Source organism: Hyperolius riggenbachi, chromosome 4 (genome assembly GCF_040937935.1).
Source record: "Hyperolius riggenbachi isolate aHypRig1 chromosome 4, aHypRig1.pri, whole genome shotgun sequence".
Classification (NCBI taxonomy): Eukaryota; Metazoa; Chordata; class Amphibia; order Anura; family Hyperoliidae; genus Hyperolius; species Hyperolius riggenbachi.
The window spans coordinates 372,279,854-372,295,445 of record NC_090649.1 but is presented as its reverse complement, the minus strand read 5'-3'; the positions used below and the strand labels follow the sequence as shown (position 1 = coordinate 372,295,445).

General features: G+C 45.8%; 1 protein-coding gene across 3 annotated transcripts in view; it reads right to left on the bottom strand.

Annotated features, from left to right (window-relative positions):
- Positions 1 to 15,592, bottom strand: part of SOD2 (superoxide dismutase 2) — a 144,210-nt gene that overhangs the window by 37,869 nt on the left and 90,749 nt on the right. The window contains exon 1 of one of the 3 annotated variants that reach the window (XM_068232034.1): positions 3,556 to 3,710. The exons of the other annotated variants lie outside the window; for them this stretch is intronic. Coding sequence (XP_068088135.1) covers positions 3,556 to 3,584 — 29 coding nt within the window. The 5' untranslated portion in view covers positions 3,585 to 3,710. Of the gene's footprint in view, positions 1 to 3,555; positions 3,711 to 15,592 lie in introns of those variants that run through there. 3 annotated transcript variants of the gene reach the window in all.

Here is a 15,592-nt window from a genome sequence, read left to right as displayed (position 1 = left end):
GAGCCCAGCAGAGAGAGAAGACTTCTGTCAGGTGAGTACATTACTTTTTTTGCAGGTGAAATGCGGCCCACTGTGTTATTTTCTGCTAAATGCTATGTTTCCCACATTGTGTTTATTTACTGTGAAATGCTGCCCACTGCGTTTGTTTTCTGGTGAATTGTGGCCCACTGCGTTTGTTTTCTGGTGAAATGCCGCTGCGTTTGTCTTCTGTTGAAATGCTGCCCGCTGCGTTTGTCTTCTGGTGAAATGTGGCCCACTGCATTTATTTTCTAGTGAAATGCTGCCCGCTGCGTTTGTTTTCTGGTGAAATGCGGCCCACTGCGCTTGTTTTCTGGTGAAATGTTGCCCGCTGCGTTTGTTTTCTGGTGAATTGTGTCCCACTGCGTTTATTTTCTGGTGAGATGCTGCCCACTGCGTTTATTTTCTGGTGAAATGTGGCCCACTGCGTTTATTTTCTGGTGAAATGTGGCCCACTGCGTCTGTTTTCTGGTGAAATGCTGCCCGCTGCATTTGTTTTCTGGTGAAATGCTGCCCGCTGCATTTGTTTTCTGGTGAAATGTTGCCCGCTGCATTTGTTTTCTGGTGAATTGTGTCCCACTACGTCTGTTTTCTGGTGAAATGCTGCCCGCTGCATTTGTTTTCTGGTGAAATGCTGCCCGCTGCATTTGTTTTCTGGTGAGATGCTGCCCACTGCATTTGTTTTCTGGTGAGATGCTGCCCACTGCGTTTATTTTCTGGTGAAATGTGGCCCACTACGTCTGTTTTCTGGTGAAATGCTGCCTGCTGCGTTTATTTTCTGGTGAAATGTGGCCCACTGCGTTTATTTTCTGGTGAAATGTGGCCCACTGCGTTTATTTTCTGGTGAAATGTGGCCCACTGCGTTTATTTTCTGGTGAAATGTGGCCCACTGCGTCTGTTTTCTGGTGAAATGCTGCCCGCTGCATTTGTTTTCTGGTGAAATGCTGCCCGCTGCATTTGTTTTCGGGGGAAATGCTGCCCGCTGCATTTGTTTTCGGGGGAAATGCTGCCCGCTGCATTTGTTTTCGGGGGAAATGCTGCCCGCTGCATTTGTTTTCGGGGGAAATGCTGCCCGCTGCATTTGTTTTCGGGGGAAATGCTGCCCGCTGCATTTGTTTTCGGGGGAAATGCTGCCCGCTGCATTTGTTTTCGGGGGAAATGCTGCCCGTTGAGTTTGTTTTCTGGTGAAATGTGGCCCACTGCGTTTATTTTCTGGTGAAATGCTGCCCGCTGCGTTTGTTTTCTGGTGAAATGTGGCCCACTGCGTTTGTTTTCTGGTGAAATGCTGCCCGCTGCCTTTGTTTTCTGGTGAAATGTGGCCCACTGCGTTTGTTTTCTGGTGAAATGTGGCCCACTGCGTTTATTTTCTCTTGAAATGTGGCCCACTGCGTCTATTTTCTGGTGAAATGTGGCCCACTGCGTCTATTTTCTGGTGAAATGTGGCCCACATTGCAAGATTTTCTGCTGAAATGTTGCACACATTGCGTTTATTTTCTGGTGTCTGGGGTAACTGTTGCTGCATTTATTATTAAGGGCTCATTCACACTACAGAACGTATGCACGAATGCGATTTCATGCATGCGCTGCCAACGCACAGGGATCGCACGGAATGAACGTTGTGGTGCGCTAAAGCGTGGACGTCGGCACCTGTACCCATCGGGGAAACGTATGCGTTGTGCGTTAAAATGTTCCCAGATGTAGTGTGAATGGTAACATGGAAGTCTATTGACTTTCATGTTACCATATGAATCTTACATTATGTGCGTTGCGTCAAAACTGACAGCGCAGCACATAGTGTGAATGAGCCCTTAATGGTCATAGTTGGCTATATTTGCTGCTTTGGTGGTTACGGCGGGTATAAATCGCATCATACAGTTTCTGCACGCCCATGATGCGAATCCTCGTTTCACCACATCATGGCGGAAACACTGCTTTCTTATGCCTCGCTGTTACATCATTACGTTAGCTCCGCCCATACAATATCATGGCCACACCCATTTTTCGGCACGGCGCGCCGCATCCCCGCCCCCCATTGGCACTCGGAGGTAAATAAGTCGGTGTTAGGTCACAGTTTGGGCACTCGGCCTCTGAAAGGTTAGCCATCACTGAACTTTTTAACTATTTATGTCAAGAGGGTATAATACTGTTACTTTATAAACTATGGGCTTGTAATTAGGGCTGGACGCAAAACTGAAAAAAAAGCACCTTTATTTCCAATTAAAATATTGGCACCAAACATTGTGATAGGGACATAATTGAAACGGTTTTATAACCGGGACAAATGGGCAAATACATTTCATGGGTTTTTGATTACAGTAGCATGCATTATTTAAAAACTATAAAGGTCGAAAACTGAAAAATATTTTTTTTCCTACATAATTCTTGGCATAATGTCCCACCTAAAGAAAGCCTAATTGGTGGCGAAAAAAACAAGATATAGTTCATTTCATTGCGATAAGTAATAATAAAGTTATAGACGAATGAATGGAATGAGCGCTGAAAGGTGAAAATTGCTCTGGTGGTCGAGGGGTAAAACCCCTCAGTTGGGAAGTGGTTAAATAGTAGTGATCATTAAATACACTCTTTTCCATCCCCTTTTTGTACCTCCGACACTGTGGTTGTCCTTGATTGGTTGATTGATGTGTCGTGTCAATTATGTATAGAGTACTTTGGGGGCCCGAATGTATAACTTGCACTGGGGCTCACAGCTTCTTAGGCCCTGTTCATACAGTCAGCGTTTACAGAACGCATAGAAATTCAAAAAACCGCAAATTGAAAAACGCATGCGTTTGTATGCGTTTTTTCTTGCATTCAAATGCAATTTCTATTGCGTTTTGCATACACACGTCACACAGGAAACAGAAAAGAATTATGGGAAACAGAACTGTGTGCAGCAATGCGGATGAGAAACGTATGCATCTCATACACATACATGTGAACGAGGTTATTAGAAAACATTAGTAGCCGTTTCTATACGCAATGTCTGCCTGTATGCGTTCTGTAAAAACAGCTAGGTACGCACAGTCTGAATGGGGCCTTAGCTACGCAACTGGCAAGACTGAACAATAAAAAAAAATGGTATCATTACTGGGCACCTTAATATTTCAGCATACTACAGGTGTGTACTTTCATTAGCAAGAATCAGAAAACAAAAAAAGTGGTAAACACTGAAGTAATGTACGTTTCTTTATGTAAAAGAAATACCAATGTCTCGTCTACCCAGCCGTTTATAACGTAATTGTTGATTGTTAACCAATTGTGAAGGGTGCTTATAAAGTTGCACTATACTCGTAACGTGCAAACTTCAGAATGAGACTGGAAACTTTAGCGGGCAATAAACAAGTAGCTATGAATGTATTTAAACAGTAGTTAAATTATGACAGTCTTAACAGGTGTCACGTGAAGTGCCAAACTATCACAAAGTTGGTTTTGCACAACGCGTGAGTTGAGGGCACGCTGCAGAAGACGAGCAACAACGCCATGCAGCTGTTCGCTAATGTCATAATAGCATAGCACGATCACTGTATTACAACTCACCTGCCGCACAAGCTCAATCTGCAGAGCATTTTTCTATGCAATTGGATAGCCCAACAAAACCCTACAAGACCAGCTCTCAACAGCACTCAGTCTTTGCTGCAAGCCTGCAAGTGTGACAGTCTGTCCTTGCTCTATCTCCTCCCAGTGACTCCGCAATGTAGTTCCGGTGTTATTCCGAGTGGCTCTGTCATATACAATGCCGCTAACTGCCGCTAGGGAGCAGTGTTCACCTATGATTTTCTTTTCAAACTCGGAAAACAAATATACATATACAGTATTTTAAAATGACAGTGGTTTATTAGCATTTTGGCTCATTAGACGTTGTAAGGCATTTTCAAAATGAATAACAATCGTGTAAAAAAATAGTATTTTAAGAAAATCTCTGAGCAAACTATAAGATATACTGGGCAACTGTATTACATGAAGCAAATAGCTCACAACTGTCCCTCTTTTGGAGGGACTGTCCCTCTTTGGGAACCCTGTCATTCTGTCCCTCCATCTTAGGGCCCATTTACACTAAATCAGTTGGTGTGCATTAGTACGCGTTAGCAGGGTTTTTTCCATAGCAGTGCATTGTAAAAAAGATTTCAGTTAAAACACGTTAAAGGAAACATCCAAGCTGTAAAAAAAAAAAAAAACTCCACTTTATCTGGGGCTTCCTTCAGCCTCTGGCAGTCGTTCTGTGCCCTCACTGCAGCTCCTCTCACTCCCGGTGTCCTGCGCTGAAGAAGCCGACCACGCCAGAACTACTGCACCTGCGCAGTAGAGACCCGATGAAATCGCATACACCACGTGACCCCTGCCGTGAAGCGCACATGAAGCCGACCCTGGCGAGGTCGGCTTCTTCAGCGTAGGTAGGACACTGGGAGTGAGAGGAGCTGTGGCGAGGGCACAGAACGACTGCCAGGGGCTGGAGGAAGTGGAGGTTTTTTGTTTTTTTTTTATAGCTTGGACCTTCTCTTTAAAGAGACTCTGAAGCGAGAATAAATCTCGCTTCAGAGCTCATAGTTAGCAGGGGCATGTGTGCCCACTGCTAAAATGCCGCTATCCCGCGGCTAAACGGGGGTCCCTTACCCCCCGAAATCCCCTCCGTGCAGCCGGGGATCTCTTCCTGATTGAGGCAGGGCCAACCGCCGCAGCCCTGCCCCACGCGCGTCTGTCAGCGCGTATCTCCGCCTCTCCCCCGCCCCTCTCAGTCTTCCTTCACTGAGAGGGGCGGGGGAGAGGTGGCAATGCGCCGCTGATAGACGCGCTGAGACGAGGCTGAAGCCGTTAGCTCTGCCTCTAGTAGCAGCAAAATCTACGACCAATTAGGTCGTTGATTTTGCGGGGGGGTCGGGGGTGAAGGGACCCCCGTTTAGCCGCGGGATAGCGGCGTTTTAGCTAACTATGAGCTCTGAAGCGAGATTTATTCTCGCTTCAGTGTCTCTTTAAGTGTAAAAGGTGCCATAGGAAAACATGGGCATTACTTTAAAAATCAGTTTTCTTTCAGTTATAACTGAGAGTAACTGATTAAAGAGGAACTGTCGCAAACATTTTAAACTTTAAAACACATACAATAAAGAAGTTCTTTTCTTCCAGAGTAAAATGAGCCATAAATTACTTTTCTCCTATGTATCTGTCACTTACAGTAAGTATTACTAATGTGACATTACCAACAGATTTTGGACAAGTCCATCTGCCCATAGGGGATTCTCATCATGGTCTTTATAAAGACATTATAAAAGTTGGGCTATTGACAGTATGGTACTGTCGATATATATAAGGGACATCAATATTATTTACTGTGAATATGGTGAGGGATACCAGTGAAATGTTACTGGCTGTATAGTATTAGAGCAGAATTATATGGAGCACACAATGAATAGGTGTTAGGTATTGGGAGTATGACACTAATTTATAGCACTAGAAAAGGTAATACGGAGTTACACTTTGAATAGGTGTGATGTATTGGGAGCATGTCACTAATGATTCTATATGTAATGATAAGTGAGTAGTTGCACGAACCCACACAGATTGAGGGGGTATATATATACATATATATATATATGTAGAATGTTTTGGGGCTAAATTTTTATTTTTTTATTTTTGATTTTGGCTGAAGTAAGGTCTCTTGACCGCTGATGCCCTGTGGAACGCAGGAGATTACTTCCGTGTAGGAAGCGCCAGATGATGGCCATGATGATGCGGAGGGCTGGGGTTATGTTACTCCTCCTCCGTAGTCACGCGAGAGGCGGACAGAGGCACAACAGTAGGAAGGTGTGGGACGCGCATGGAGGTCCGCTTTGGAACGCGGAACTACTCTGTTTGCGCTCCAGATCATTGTCCGTAATCTCGCGGGCTCTGAGAGGCGCATGCGCAGTGGGGCTGAATCGCGCGCTGGTCAATTGGACGCTGATGTACATGGGCGTGCAGTACTCAGATACCAGTAGGGTAAGGAATGTGATAGGTGGAAGGTTATGTACGGGGAGGGTATTTAAGCACTGCTGACCAATCCCGTCCCAAGAGCCCCTGATGAGTCGTAAGACGAAACGCGTAGGGCGTGGCTAAACGGACAGGAGGTCGCAGTGCACGGAGGAGACGTCGTCATGATCTTTTATGATATGCCTGATTCTTTTTGATGCTTGTGAGTAGTACTCTTTTTTATGCTGTTCTTAATAAATGATTTTACACCATATCAAGATTGTCTAGTTGCAGTGGGCTGCATTATATCCATGCGTGGAGGGAACATATACTAGCCAGCATTTCTGTGGAGGACCGCTTACCAAAAATACTATGTGGCTGTCTATGACTGGGGCAGCATAGATTAAAGGTGAGCACGGTCCTGCTGGGTGGTAGCACACCTGTGTGTTATAGAGGTGGCCCCTATAGATACCTAGGCACGGTGACATAGTGGCTATTGGGTCTGATCCCGTCTGAAGAATTGCAGTAGCAGCCTACGCAATGATATGTCTTTTATTGTTTTAAACCTAGAATCGGGAGTAATCCTATTGGTCTGAAACGAGAAGCCAGGACTTGGTGATACCTATATGTGCTGATTGCTGTCTGTGAGGTCTGGGCAGCTACAGCCAAAGGTGAAAGCAATCCCTGCGGGTGGTGGAACACAGGAAGAAGGTGTTACCCTCTAAATATCACACGGGCCCTAGCTGGTGGAGGATCAATTTTGAACTGATAGGCTATGCGATTAATTTTTTTCTTGTCTTTCTTCTGTCTGAGGTTGACTGAAGACGATCAGCTACGCCGGTGGTGGCTACGAGGACAAGAACTTTCCTTTGGGTTATTCCTTGCTATTAGTGGACTGTGAGGCAGCGCAAATTTCTGGTTTTTATAATTTTATATGTTGGTGTGACATTTGAATTTGCAGCATACCCACGGTATTGTGAGTAAGATATATTAGGGGTGGAGCTCACTAAGACATTATTAATTTTATAAAGACATTCCCTGAAAAAGATTTATACAAATATGCTGGCCAGCCTATGTGTTAGCTGCACACTTCTTTGGCATTTTTGGATGGAGCAACTGCCATTCAATAGGTGCTGTTAAAAATAAAGAAAACCCTGAGAACCTCCCCATCAGAAAATGGGCTAGTCCAAAAGTCGGTAATGTCAGATTTCTACTACTTACTGTAAGTGACAGCAACATAGGAGGAAAGTAATTTATGGCTCATTTTACTTTGGAAGAAACTTACTTCTTATTTGTATATGTTTACATTTATTTATAATTTTAAGATTTTCGTGAAAGAGGTCCTTTAAGGACCTGTTTTACACTACATGCAGATTGGATGCAGAAAAACACCAATGAATGCCTATGGGCCTGTTTCCACTAAATGCGATTTTTCTGATGCCAATTTTCCCATAGGCATTCATTGGAGTCAGTTTTTCTGCATCCATTCTGCATCCAATCTGCGTGTAGTGGAAACAGGCTCTCAGTGTTGTCCCGCTTTCAGGACTGATGTACAGATCTATATAAATATATGTATTTTTTTACTGAAATATGTGTTTAAATGACTCTAAACTGTATTCCCATACTTTAAAGTGATATATTACTTATAGACAAATGTTAATATGAAGGATAATGGACCAGGATAGAAATGACCAGTGTGGTTTGTTATAAAACAACATGTTTCTTATGAAATCTTTATGGTATGCATGACTAGGGGGTGTGTCAGGGGTGTGATTAGTGGAGTAGCAGGGGTGTGGCTTAAAGAGGCTCAGAGATTAAATTAACAAAAGCTCTGATACTTACCCGCGGCTTCCCCCGCCCCATAAACGTGTCTAAGTCCCACGCCGTCCCCCGTTCTGCCACAGTGATCTCCGTTATCAGCCTTAGTCGATGCCAGTCAGGGTCTACTGCGCATGCGCAGACCTCCCGCGCATGCACAGTAGACCGGGACTGATGTCACTGAGGCTGGCAACAGAGCTCACCGCGGCTGAACGGCAAACTGCAGGAGGATGGCATGGGCAGAAGTTTGAGTTAATTTTATCTCTGAGTCTCTTTAAAGGGACACTTAAGGCAACCTAAAAAAATGAGTTTTACTCACCTGGGGCTTCTACCAGCCCCCTGCTCCAGTCCCCCGCCGGCAGCCACTTCCGTTTCAGTGAAAGGCACCGACAGGTCTGGGAACGCGAGTGATTATTCGCGTTCCTGGCTGCAATAGCAGTATAGAGGGCGCTATTGCGGTCAGGAATGCGAAGAATCACTTGCGTTCCCATGCCTGTCGGCCCCTGTCGCCGAAACGGATGTGGCTGCCGGCGGGGGACAGGAGCATCAAAGCGAGTCTGCGTGGGCACCAGACAGCTGCAGGGGGCTGGTAGATGCCCCAGGTGAGTAAAACCCATTTTTTAGGTTGCCTTAAGGCTGCTTTCACAGTGGGACGTTAAAGTCCCACGTTACAGCGGCCTGTAACGCAGCCCAACTTACAGTAATCAAAAATCAATGTGCTGTTCAGTGCCCACGTTGCGTTACATTGTAATGCTGCACATTGAATGAAAGTGCAGCATGCTGTGCGTTATACTGGGCTTTAGCTGCGTTAGACTGCTTGCACATGCTCAGTGACTAGCCACATGGCCAATTAATATTCACTGCACTGTGGTGACGTAACTTGGACTCGTAGTGTTGTCCGGATCATGAATGAATCCTTCATTTGATCCGGATCTTTTTTGTGAGTCGAATCATCCGGATCATCAGAATGACCGATTTGGTTCACAGTGGATGTCTGTCTGGAAGAAACATACAGAATGTACATTGCAGGGAAAGTCGTGTCCTGCTAGTCATTTCACCCCCAGTCTGCTTCCCTAGTAAAATGATTCAAATGATTCAGTTCAAAGATCCGGATCTTTTCAACGATCCGATTCGAATCATTCAAATCCTTGAAAAGATCCGGACTTCCCATCACTATCCTGGAGCGGCTGTTCTATCAGTATAGATCAGGGGTCTCAAACTTGCGGCCTGCGGGCCATTTGCGGCCCTCGATACAATATTTTGTGGCCCTCGTCGACAAAAGCTTACTTATAGTTTGCTTCAGTGCTACCAAGTAATCCGCCGCATCCCCGCCGCTAAACAAGTGCTGCAGAGCCCCCAAATCGCCTGGGGGGCAATCCGCTGGCATTTCCTGGAAGGGGCAGAGCTTTCAGCTTCAGCTCTGCCCCTCCTGACGTCAATCGCGGCGCCTCTGCCCGCCCCTCTCTGTGAAGGAAGAGTAAGAGGGGCGGGCAGAGGCGGCGATGCCGCTCAATCAGCGTGGGAGCTGCTGATTGATTGATTCCCTTATGCAGCCCAGCCTCATCCTGACTTTGCCTCCTGTGGCCCCCAGGTAAATTGAGTTTGAGAACCCTGGTATAGATAGAAGGAACACAGCGCACTAAGAGCTGCATAACGCGGCTCAATCTGACGTCCAACTTCAACACCACCATGCGTTGCATTAGGGGCACGTTATGCGACCTTAACGTCTCCTAAAACAAAACGTCTTGGTATGAAAGAGGCCTAAGTATCCCTTTAAGTTTCCCTCTTTCTTATCTCAAAGAGTTGAGAGGTATGATTGTACCTTTTCTTAACTGTTATCACATCTATTTTCCTGCAGCGCTCTCTTCCACTAGCAGCGTTTTTTGATGCTATTCTGATCGCAAGACACTAGGTACTCACTTAACTAATGGGAACTACATGGAGATGTTTTTATTAGTGCAATGTGTTTGCAGCACAATTTTTGCCCCCGATACATTTTTTTTGTACTTAAGCTCCTATACAGAGTATAGGCGTTTAGGAAAATCGGATGGCAATCCAGCCACTTTTTTCCGTGAGTGGGTAAATCAACGTTTTCCCATCCGGTTTTTATTTATTTATTTTTTTCATCAATCAGAAATGCTCCGTAGACACACTATACAACCGACAGATCGGACAAAAATCGCAGCAGAATTGCTCTAGTGGAAACCGTGAAAAGCGTGATCGATGGAAAACAGCCCTCAGTTGCTGAAAAAATATGGTTATACTCAGGGCCAGTTCTATACTTTTTGCTGCCGGAGGCAAATTTGTGAGGATGCGTGGCTGCCCCCCGCAAATTGGAATGATCGCACAGCACCCACCTACTGTATTTGCACTGCATGTTATAGCTGCGGTGAGCCCCCCAAAAACACCCTCACTATAGGTAGGTAGACAGTTATAGGTGCCCCCAGTGTTGGTAGCTAGGTACAGTTACCCCCAGTACAGGTTAGCCAGGTAAAGTTGCCCCCAGTATAGGTTGGCCAGGCACTCTTTTCACTTCATGTTTCTGCCTGGTGCTGTCCCCCCAGACTTCTGTCGCCTGAGGCAGTTTCCTCACTTGGCATCATGGGCGCATCGGGCCTGGTTGTACTTCTGATGACGACAGAAATGAATGACATGGGGTTTCTCATTTTAACCACTTGAGGACCGTAGGCTTTAACCCCCTTAAGGACCAGGCACTTTTTTTCCATTCAGACCACTGCAGCTTTCACGGTTTATTGCTCGCTCATACAACCTACCACCTAAATGAATTTTACCTCCTTTTCTTGTCACTAATAAAGCTTTTTTTTGGTGCTATTTGATTGCTGCTGCGATTTTTACTTTTTATTATATTCATCAAAAAAGACATGAATTTTGGCAAAAAAATGATTTTTTTAACTTTCTGTGCTGACATTTTTCAAATAAAGTAAAATTTCTGTATACATGCAGCGCGAAAAATGTGGACAAACATGTTTTTGATGAAAAAAAACCCATTCAGCCTATATTTATTGGTTTGGGTAAAAGTTATAGCGTTTACAAACTATGGTGCAAAAAGTGAATTTTCCCATTTTCAAGCATCTATGACTTTTCTGACCCCTGTCATGTTTCATGAGGGGCTATAATTCCAGGATAGTATAAATACCCCCCAAATGACCCCATTTTGGAAAGAAGACATCCCAAAGTATTCACTGAGAGGCATAGTGAGTTCATAGAAGATATTATTTTTTGTCAGAAGTAAGCGGAAAATGACACTTTGTGACAGAAAAAAAAAAGTTTCCATTTCTTCTAACTTGCGACAAAAAAAAATGAAATCTGCCACGGACTCACCATGCCCCTCTCTGAATACCTTGAAGTGTCTACTTTCCAAAATGGGGTCATTTGTGGGGTGTGTTTACTGTCCTGGCATTTTGGGGGGTGCCTAATTGTAAGCACCCCTGTAAAGCCTAAAGGTGCTCATTGGACTTTGGACCCCTTAGCGCAGTTAGGCTGCAAAAAAGTGCCACACATGTGGTATTGCCGTACTCAGGAGAAGTAGTACAATGTGTTTTGAGGTGTATTTTTACACATACCCATGCTGGGTGGGAGGAATATCTCTGTAAATGACAATTTCTTGATTTTTTTTACACACAATTGTCCATTTACAGAGAGATTTCTCCCACCTAGCATGGGTATGTGTAAAAATACACCCCAAAACACATTGTACTACTTCTCCCGAGTACGGCGATACCACATGTGTGGCACTTTTTTGCACCCTAACTGTGCTAAGGGGCCCAAAGTCCAATGAGTACCTTTAGGATTTCACAGGTCATTTTGCGGAATTTGATTTCCAGACTACTCCTCACGGTTTAAGGCCCCTAAAATGCCAGGGCAGTATAGGAACCCTGCAAATGACCCCATTTTAGAAAGAAGACACCCCAAGGTATTCCGTTAGGAGTATGGTGAGTTCATAGAAGATTTTATTTTTTGTCACAAGTTAGCGGAAATTGATTTTTATTGTTTTTTTTCACAAAGTGTCACTTTCCGCTAACTTGTGACAAAAAATAAAATCTTCTATGAACTCACCATAGTCCTAACAGAATACCTTGGGGTGTCTTCTTTCTAAAATGGGGTCATTTGTGGGGTTCCTATACTGCCCTGGCATTTTAGGGGCCCTAAACCATGAGGAGTAGTCTGGAAATCAAATGCCGCAAATGACCTGTGAAATCCTAAAGGTACTCATTGGACTTTGGGCCCCTTAGCACAGTTAGGGTGCAAAAAAGTGCCACACATGTGGTATCGCCGTACTCGGGAGAAGTAGTATAATGTGTTTTGGGGTGTATTTTTACACATACCCATGCTGGGTGGGAGAAATCTCTCTGTAAATGACAATCTTTTGATTTTTTTTACACACAATTGTCCATTTACAGAGAGATTTCTCCCACCCAGCATGGGTATGTGTAAAAATACACCCCAAAACACATTATACTACTTCTCCTGAGTACGGCGATACCACATGTGTGACACTTTTTTGCAGCCTAGGTGCGCTAAGGGGCCCAACGTCCTATTCACAGGTCATTTTGAGGCATTTGTTTTGTAGACTACGCCTCACGGTTTAGGGCCCCTAAAATGCCAGGGCAGTATAGGAACCCCACAAGTGACCCCATTTTAGAAAGAAGACACCCCAAGGTATTCCGTTAGGAGTATGGTGAGTTCATAGAAGATTTTATTTTTTGTCACAAGTTAGTGAAAAATGACACTTTTTGAAAAAAAACAATAAAAATCAATTTCCGCTAACTTTTGACAAAAAATAAAATCTTCTATGAACTCGTCATACACCTAACAGAATACCTTGGGGCGTCTTTTTTTCTAAAATGGGGTCACTTGTGGGGTTCCTATACGGCCCTGGCATTTTACGGGCCCAAAACCTTGAGTAGTCTGGAAACCAAATGTCTCAAAATGACTGTTCAGGGGTTTAAGCATCTGAAAATTTTGATGACAGGTGGTCTATGAGGGGGCGAATTTTGTGGAACCGGTCATAAGCAGGGTGGCCTTTTAGATGACAGGTTGTATTGGGCCTGATCTGATGGATAGGAGTGCTAGGGGGTGACAGGAGGTGATTGATGGGTGTCTCAGAGGGTGGTTAGAGGGGAAAATAGATGCAATCAATGCACTGGGGAGGTGATCGGAAGGGGGTCTGAGGGGGATCTGTGGGTTTGGCGGAGTGATCAGGAGCCCACACGGGGTAAATTAGGGCCTGATCTGATGGGTAGGTGTGCTAGGGGGTGACAGGAGGTGATTGATGGGTGTCTCAAGGTGTGATTAGAGGGGGGAATAGATGCAAGCAATGCACTGGCGAGGTGATCAGGGCTGGGGTCTGAGGGCGTTCTGAGGGTATGGGCGGGTGATTGAGTGCCCTAGGGGCAGATAGGGGTCTAATCTGATGGGTAGCAGTGACAGGGGGTGATTGATGGGTAATTAGTGGGTGTTTGTAGGAGAGAACAGATGTAAACACTGCACTTGGGAGGTGATCTGATGTCAGATCTGCGGGCGATCTATTGGTGTGGGTGGGTGATCAGATTGCCCGCAAGGGGCAGGTTAGGGGCTGATTGATGGGTGTGACAGGGGGTGATTGATGGGTGGCAGTGACAGGGGGTGATTAATGGGTGATCAGTGGGTTATTACAGGGAAGGACAGATGTAAATAATGCCCTGGCGAATTGATAAGGGGGGGGGGTCTGAGGGCAATCTGAGCGTGTAGGCGGGTGATTGGGTGCCCGCCAGGGGCAGATTAGGGTCTGATCTGATGGGTAACCGTGACAGGTGGTGATAGGGGGTGATTGATGGGTAATTAGTGGGTGTTTAGAGGAGAGAATAGATGTAAACACTGCGCTTGGGTGGTGATCTGATGTCGGATCTGCGGGCGATCTATTGGTGTGGGTGGGTGATCAGATTGCCCGCAGGGGGCAGGTTAGGGGCTGATTGATGGGTGGCAGTGACAGGGGGTGATTGATGGGTGGCAGTGACAGGGGGTGATTGATGGGTGATTGACAGGTGATTGACAGGTGATCAGTGGGTTATTACAGGGAAGCACAGATATAAATATTGCACTGGCGAATTGATAAGGTGGGGTCTGAGGGCAATCTGAGCGTGTAGGCGGGTGATTGGGTGCCCGCAAGGGGCAGATTAGGGTCTGATCTGATGGGTAACAGTGACAGGTGGAGATAGGGGGTGATTGATGGGTGATTGATGGGTAATTAGTGGGTGTTTAGAGGAGAGAATAGATGTAAACACTGCGCTTGGGTGGTGATTTGATGTCGGATCTGCGGGCGATCTATTGGTGTGGGTGGGTGATCAGATTGCCCGCAAGGGGCAGGTTAGGGGCTGATTGATGGGTGATTGACAGGTGATCAGGGGGGATAGATGCATACAGTACACAGGGGGGGTCTGGGGAGAATCTGAGGGGTGGGGGGGGGGTGATCAGGAGGGGGCAGGGGGGGGGGATAAAAAATAGTGTTGACAGATAGTGACAGGGAGTGATTGATGGGTGATTAGGGGGGTGATTGGGTGCAAACAAGGGTCTGGGCGGTGGGCAGGGGGGTCGTCTGAGGGGTGCTGTGGGCGATCTGGGGCAGGGGGGGGAGAAATCAGTGTGCTTGGGTGCGACATAGGGTGGCTGCAGCCTGCCCTGGTGGTCCCTCGGACACTGGGACCACCAGGGCAGGAGGCAGCCTGTATAATACACTTTGTAAACATTACAAAGTGTGTTATACACTTTGTAACTTTGTATGCGGCGATCGTCGGGTTAACATCCCGCCGGCGCTTCCGTATGGGCGGGAGAGCGGAGACAGGCGTTGGCGGAGGATCGCGTCACGGATGACGCGATCGCTCTGCCCATGCCCCTACAAGGACCGCCGCCATTTGTCAATACGGCGGTCCTTGCGGGGTCCACTTCCCGGCCGCCAATTGTCAATACGGCGGTCGGGAAGTGGTTAAACACTGATTTGAAATAGCCCAAATGCAATTTGCTCCATCAGCTGAATTAGGCAGGTGTACTGTAAAAGTATGTACATGAAAAGTGGGAAGAATACCCAAAACTTGCTTCTTATGAACTTGGTTCACACTGTGCTGATTATCACCATTACCATATCCATTTTAACTGGTAAGTTCTAATCTGTTGATTTCTGTTTTGGTCCTCCATTGCCATCTGCATTTGAATGTGGGGTGTTACTTGTCAATTTTAACAGACTTGAACTGACAGTTCTGATGACAGCATTCTGTATTAGGTGCAAATTCTTCCTGAGTTTCTTTGAGGGTTGTAGAGTAGGACGGCGAGTACAGTAGTGTGTTTTTATTGGAGCCAGATGTGCAGAGGCGTAACTAGAAATCACTGGGCCCCCCTGCAAAACTTTGGATGGGGCCACCTTCCCCTGCTTTCTGCACATGTAAATTGAGAACCAATGTTATTTAGTTGGTTAGTACACACTTAAATGTGTTTTCTCCATGCATGATAAACTCAGACAACAGTGAAGCACTGCACACATTTTCTCTAGCAATTACATTAGCTTCTGTGATAAAATGTGCATATTTTCACACATATGGACACACATGGTGTGCAGAAAACGCATACAGAAAACTGAAAGACGAGTGTGCTCCCAGCCTCAGCTTATTACACTCACTCTGTCCATCTCTGAGTAGAACTGGCTCTGCAGAATTTTCCAGCATCACTACAGTGCATTGCACTTGGGGAGGGGTAGAGAGGTTGGAGGTAGAGCAGGGCAGTACTCAAGACCCCTGCTGAATACTGAATAGGGACTGTCTACAAA